General features: G+C 34.3%; 2 protein-coding genes across 2 annotated transcripts; both read right to left on the bottom strand.

The window, feature by feature from the left end:
• Nucleotides 1-1,144: 1,144 nt before the first annotated feature.
• On the bottom strand, nt 1,145-1,757 carry LOC145614564 (large ribosomal subunit protein cL38-like). The gene has a single exon (XM_081669621.1). The coding sequence runs from the start codon at nt 1,649-1,651 to the stop codon at nt 1,325-1,327; it is 327 nt and encodes a 108-aa protein (XP_081525747.1). The 5' UTR covers nt 1,652-1,757; the 3' UTR covers nt 1,145-1,324.
• Nucleotides 1,758-3,144: 1,387 nt separating this feature from the next.
• On the bottom strand, nt 3,145-6,284 carry LOC145615431 (cytochrome P450 81Q32-like). Its single transcript, XM_081670505.1, has 2 exons — nt 5,373-6,284; nt 3,145-3,780 (listed from the first exon to the last, which is right to left on the bottom strand). Exons 1-2 carry the CDS (start codon nt 6,282-6,284, stop codon nt 3,178-3,180), a joined length of 1,515 nt encoding a protein of 504 aa, XP_081526631.1. The 3' UTR covers nt 3,145-3,177.
• Nucleotides 6,285-6,526: the final 242 nt, after the last annotated feature.

Here is a 6,526-nt window from a genome sequence, read left to right as displayed (position 1 = left end):
ATAAACGAAAGACCTTAGAAAAAGGGGGAAATTAAGGGCATTATCAACTCCATAGGGTAAGGGTGACCATGCCCTTCATTAAAACTTAACTGCTCAACAATAATCATAATAATGGTGTGGTGATCGGATTTCGTAGTTGCTTTTGTGGAGTTTTGTAATCCCAAATTGAGTTGCGAGTTCAGCATACAGTGCTTTACGCGTAGTTGTTCGATGATAAAATTAAAGATTTTAAACAACCGTTAAAGCTCCGATCGCCAAAGAAAAATAGCTCCAGCGGTAACAACAGCAGCACAGAGCCTTCAACATATGAAAACATGATACTCCACAAAAGGGTGAGCAGTAAGCCAATAACTATGAAATCCACATAATACAGATCCTTCAACATATCATGTTTCTCATTGTTATAAAATTGCATTTGCTCTTTCTTTATAGTTCTTGAGATTGCATAGGGTGTTTGCTTCCATTGTTTGGTCACATACTGGGCTCAACATCATATGACTTCAGGTTAGTTTTGGAGCCTCATTTCTTAAATTGATCGAATAATTTGTCAATTGCGGCTCTATTTCTAAAGTTGGGTCAACTCTGATGATTCTAGTCATAACAAGTTGGTTTATACCCTAAGTAATTAATCCAACGATATGATCATTTAATATTTTGAATAATACACTTATTTTATTTGAACTTCTTTGAATTGTGTAAATATATAATTTATACTCTGTGTTTCCTATTACATATATATGATTTTTTTTTTATTATTTTTTATTTTTTATATTGGATAAAATAAGTTAAATCAAACAGACGAAAACATAGAGCAACACTTAGCAATAGTGTGATTAGTGTCTCATACATGGGCCAAACCAGGTCTATACATGGCCAAACCAAAACCCAAAACGGTTGACCCATCAAACTGTATAACTCTAGTTATCCTGATTTAATCCATAGAAGTATAACTAATTCCGATTTAATTGTTTCTGTTCAAAAAAAAATATATTAATTTGAATTTGGTGGAATTTTAGATTAGATTATAGACTCAAAATCCAAAAACAAAATTTAATTTCGGGTTGAAAGTACTTGAAGCTTGAACCAAATTCAAACTGAAGTTTCAGCCATTTGCTAAAGTACTAAATCTCACGTAATTTACTGATAATACAACACTAATTAAAGCTTCGAATTGCCGTGATTACCAAATGAAATTCAAATTACAAAATCTCTTTGCAAAAAACATAAAAATAACAGAGTTTACACAAACATTTCATCAAACAGTTGATAGGCATACTAAAAAAAAAAAAAAACTCAAAACGCAAATAAACATAAAGAGAAATAATTACTGAGTCTGAGTAGACGTAGTAGCAGTAGAAGATGAAGAATCGACTTCCTCAGAAGCAGAAGAAACAATGGTCCACTCAGCAGGGAGAGGAGGGAGAGGAGGATAAACAGCAGGACGACGTCGTAATTCCCAAGCAGCAGTCTTCTTAGGTCGAGTCTTCATGTGGTGAGCAGTTCCCTTCTTCTGTGGCCTTGATGAACATTCTATTATCATTACGCCGCCGTTTGACGGTTGCAATTTCACTGCATTTCCACCATTAACACCAACAACGCCGTTGGATGGGATTGCTGCGATTCTAGCACCAAATATGGCTGACACTGACATTGTTTCAATGTTTTTTGCTTCCTTTTTCTGTGAGTTTTTTTCCTCTTTGCTGTTGAGTGTGGAAGACTGGTAGTAAGGTTTTCCACCTCTAGTGATTTTGCCTTATCTTGTTGCGTTGTTGTGCTTAATCGCTGTTCCAGAAAGCCTTTCGCCAAGTTGGGCCGAAATTATCATGTGTTGACTCATCTTGAGCCCAATATAATTCGTGGGAAACTACATCAAATTTAGTTAAAATAAAGTACAAAATAAGTTTTTATTACATCCTCCATTTCAAAATAACTAGTGTTAGACCGGAATGATGCTCCGAGTTACTGCATTATTTCCATAATAAAAATCTTTATTAATATTTAATTTTTATTGAATATCATGTAATATGGTAATAAGTTAGTGGTTAACACGTTGAAATTAACTGATAACCGAAGAGACCTAATGCTTTATGACTAAAACTCGAACATGTAACTTGATATTAACGAAAACTAATTCATTTGGACTTGATTATGATCCGAACCTAATTAGTAATCGACTTGTTTAGAACCCGAAATCGATTATTCACAACTTGCCGACTCGAATGGATATTGATCGACAACCGATTTATCTTGAACCGACAATGATCTAAACCTAAAATAACACTCAACTTGATAAAATTTACAATAATAAACACCTAACATAAGTTACATAAACACTACTTATATAGTTACATGAATCATAGTGATCAGTTTAGTGACCCATGATCTGACTTTTTTAAACTCGTTAAACCAACTTACATTGACTTGCATTGGTATTGTTTTGACGCAAAATTTACATAGATTTTAATTTTAAATTAAAAATTAATTTGAAAATGTTATCAAATATATTACATGTAGAAATAGTGCGTAGAATATAATACTTTTTTATTTGCTTTATTTACTTCTATATTATATTATACCCGATTCTAAGGATGAATCAAACTAACTAAAATTTGTCCTTAATCTAAGAATGACCCGACTTGAAGTTTGTTTGACTGAAATTTACATGCTTATAAATTTGTCTCTAATCCGACTTGACACCAACCGAACCCAAAACATTACCTGACCCAAAATTGACTTGAATCGAACTGCAATCGAAAAGATATAAAGTCTGTCATAATCCGAATCGAACTTGACGCAACCCGACCTAAACCCGACTTATAAATTAGAAAAAAACCAACATGATCCGACTTGAATTTGACCTGAAACCTAGCATGATGCGACCTGAACCTGACTTGCAAACCTGATTAGACACCTTTACTTTTACCAAATTCATGTACGTAATATTTTCCTTAAATATTTTTCAATTTAGGTTTCTTGTACACATAAAAATTGAATTAAAATTCATGTTTTAAACACAATTTTAAACAAATCTACATTCAATCAAACATACATACATAGGTCATAGTACAAAGAATAAAAAACTTACTCCGTCATATAGGAAAAATTTGAACAAAAAACAAAACATACATGCTGATAGAATTTATGCTTATTTCAAATAAAAAACTTATAAAAACTTAATCATATATTCAAACGAGTCTTGCACTTAGCTTTTAAAGGGTTAGATTTCCACATAGAGACTCCAACAGTTTCTTGCATATCAAGCTCTTGTTCACCAATTCTTTCCCATTCAAAACATTGTATTAACGTCCCTAATGTTAATCCGATTATCCGCATTGCCAAATTCTCCCCTGGACAAGCCCTTCTTCCTGATCCGAAAGGTATATATTCGTATTTGATCCTTTCGCCTTTAACATTCTCAAACCTTTCAGGCTTGAATTTTCTTGGATCATTCCAAATATTTGGATCATTTTGTATAGCCCATATGTTCAAGGTAAGGAGAGTGCCTCGTGGAACATGATAACCTCCCACGACACAATCGGATGAGGATTCACGTGGTGGTAGTATTGGGGCAGCAGGGTACATTCGAAGTGTCTCATTAATGATGCAATGGAGGTATGGAAGATGAGCTAAGTCGGATTCCTCGATTAAGCGATGATCAGTTCCAATATGGTGATCTATCTCAAGTTGTGCATTGCGTAGAACTTCTGGATTGTTTAGTAGCAATGATAACGCCCATTCCATTGCACTAGCTGATGTTTCAGTTCCCGCTAGCAACAAATCCTGTGGATGAGAAATACAAATTATGTTCAGTTTTCAATACAACACATTTCCTAAAAAATTAAAGACCACCTAATCTAGGGAATATTAAAATGATCTAGGCAACTAGAAGAAAAAAAAAAGGATCAATTTCGTTACTGTATTGTTTCTTTTATTTTACTCATCTGTTTCAAAGTAATTGAATTATTTTGAGTTTTACACTATTGAGTAACCTTATTTGGGCCATCTAATATCCCTAACCAACCGCAATACTATTACCTCAATTGTTTGCATTGCCATTATATTTGACTTTCTTTCTATAAAAAATTAAGATTACTCCAACTTTGGTTAATTTCTCACTATCTAAAATGAATCCCATTTGAAATTGAAATTGGGGTATTAGGATTATGGATTATATCTTGAAGAACAACCGGGAAATTACAAATCCATCTAATGCAACAATATGATCTATCACATTTTAAATTAATACTAGGATTTTATTAGGGGTATATGAAGAACATCTGAGAAATTACAAATCCATCAACTGCAACAAACCAAGAATATCAATGCATGTGGTAATGTTATTTGTCTTCCATACACCTCAATTTCTTCACAAATTTTCATACTCGTTCATTACCCTTTTAAAGGTGGTGTTGTGGGGCAGTGTGGTTATGAAACTTTGTAAACAAAAACATATGTTTGTAAGGTGGTGTCATGCCCCATTGACACGGTAATAATGACCATAAGATTTTTCGTATAAAATAAATTACATATGAGACTATTACCAACCCCATAGTTTATGATCGTTTATCAAATAGAGCAGAGTTTCCTCCCTTCTATCCTGTCAAGGGATCGGAATCAAGTTCTACTATGGCCTATGTATTGCAATTTAGAAGACCTGGACATATGAGCGAGCGCCCCCCCACCCAAAAAAAAAAAAAAAAAAAAAAAAAAAAAGAGAAAGTCCTTCGTTGCATAGTAGAGAGCATAAGCCAAAAATTAACAATTCCCCACTATTCAAAGTGCAGATCACCCAAACTATTAATAAATTCAGCAGCCCAATTGCAATTTAATTCGTACTTATAATTAAATAGTTAAGTTTGCCCATCTATCAAGTTGCATAATTATGTAACTCCATGCGTAAGAGAGAGGCATATAGAATTAACATTATAAATGGCGCACAAATGGAGATGGCCTTCATACAACTTTAGAATTGAAAACATATCAATTTCAAACTATATGTTACAAATTAAGATCTTAAACCATGTCAGTTTAAGATTAAATTCACTTAAATTAATATGGTATAAGTTTGTTTTCATTTTACACGCACAACCCAACGCATCCTTTGCATCAATCAATAATTTCCATATTTTTATACTACTAGTTGTATTATACATTTAAGGTTGGCCTTAAATATAGATCAAATATTTTCCTCAAAAAAAAAAGAAAAAAAAAAAAATATAGATCAAATATCAACAAAATCTTAAAAAGGTAAGAGTAATATAATAAGGATACCACTTGTTCACCAAACAACCGAATTTTAGAAAATTGAGATAATAAATATACAGTACACATATAATATAAAGATAATAAAAGATTAAGAAGTAGCAATTTACCTGAACAAGACCCTTAATAATGTCATCATTGAAAAATGAAGGATCTGAGTTTTGTAGCTCAATCAGAACCTCAATCAAAGTCTTGTTTATCCCACCACAATCACTCACTCCTTGTTCATGTATTTTACGTCGTTTTTCATCCACCAAATCTTGGAAAAACTTGTCAAATTTTATGAAAATAGCCTTATACTTTTTCTCCTTACTAACATGGACTCCCAAATACTTCAAAAATGGGAAGAAATCCACTACACTTGATGGTGCACCTATTTCCATCAACTCCTTAACAACTTCTCGAAACCTCTTTGCTTCCGTAGACTCCGCCGCCTCGCCGTAGATCCTCTTCCCGGCAATCATCCTCATCATCACATTATTCGTAAGCTCGAAGAGCGCCTCTTTAATCTCCACCACCACTTCATCACCACCCTTTTGACTTAGCCTCTTTACGAGCGATCTCACTTCATCGGCTCGTATGTTAGCCAGTAATTGAAGGCGATGAGTCGACAAAATCTCAGTTGCAGCGATCTTCCGGTGGTTACGCCATATTGGGCCGTATGGGGCCCACAATATGGTGGTGTAGTCATATCCTAGGATCTTGCCTGCCACGAGGCGGGGTCTGTTGGCGAAGCTGATGTCATTGTGGTGTAGGCAGTCCTCGGCTGCGGAGGGGGAGGAGACGAGGACGCCACGGCGAGAGCCAAACTGAAGGGTGATCACTGGACCGAGTTTCTGAGAGAGGTTTGATAAGGTTCGGTGAATGGAGTTTTGGTCTTTGAGAAGGTGGAGATGGCCTAAGATGGGTAATGTAGGGAAAGGGCTTGGTGGGTAGTTTTTGAATTTGTGTAAAAAAGTTTTAGTTAATATATATGAGACTACAAAGATTGCAAAGTAGAGTAGTGTTGAATTGTGATCCATTTTGTTTTGTGATGTAAGAAAGCCTGAAATTAATAAGTGTGTATATATACCTAGTGTTGTTTGATTGAGGAAATTATTAAATGTCAATTAGTTGGACGAAGTTTCATGGAAAATGTTTTTCGTTTTGAGCCGTGGGGAACAAGAATAACAAGCAAGCAAAAAGTCAATTGACTTCCTCTATTTGTTACTCCGGTATTTTTGTTAGTAATAATCGCAACACTTTCTTTTTACTAATACATACA

The sequence above is a fragment of the Chenopodium album genome, chromosome 25 (genome assembly GCF_948465745.1).
Source record: "Chenopodium album chromosome 25, dcCheAlbu1.1, whole genome shotgun sequence".
Taxonomy (NCBI): Eukaryota; Viridiplantae; Streptophyta; class Magnoliopsida; order Caryophyllales; family Amaranthaceae; genus Chenopodium; species Chenopodium album.
Note: the sequence above shows the minus strand (reverse complement) of the source record. Positions and strands in the feature narration are given on the sequence as shown.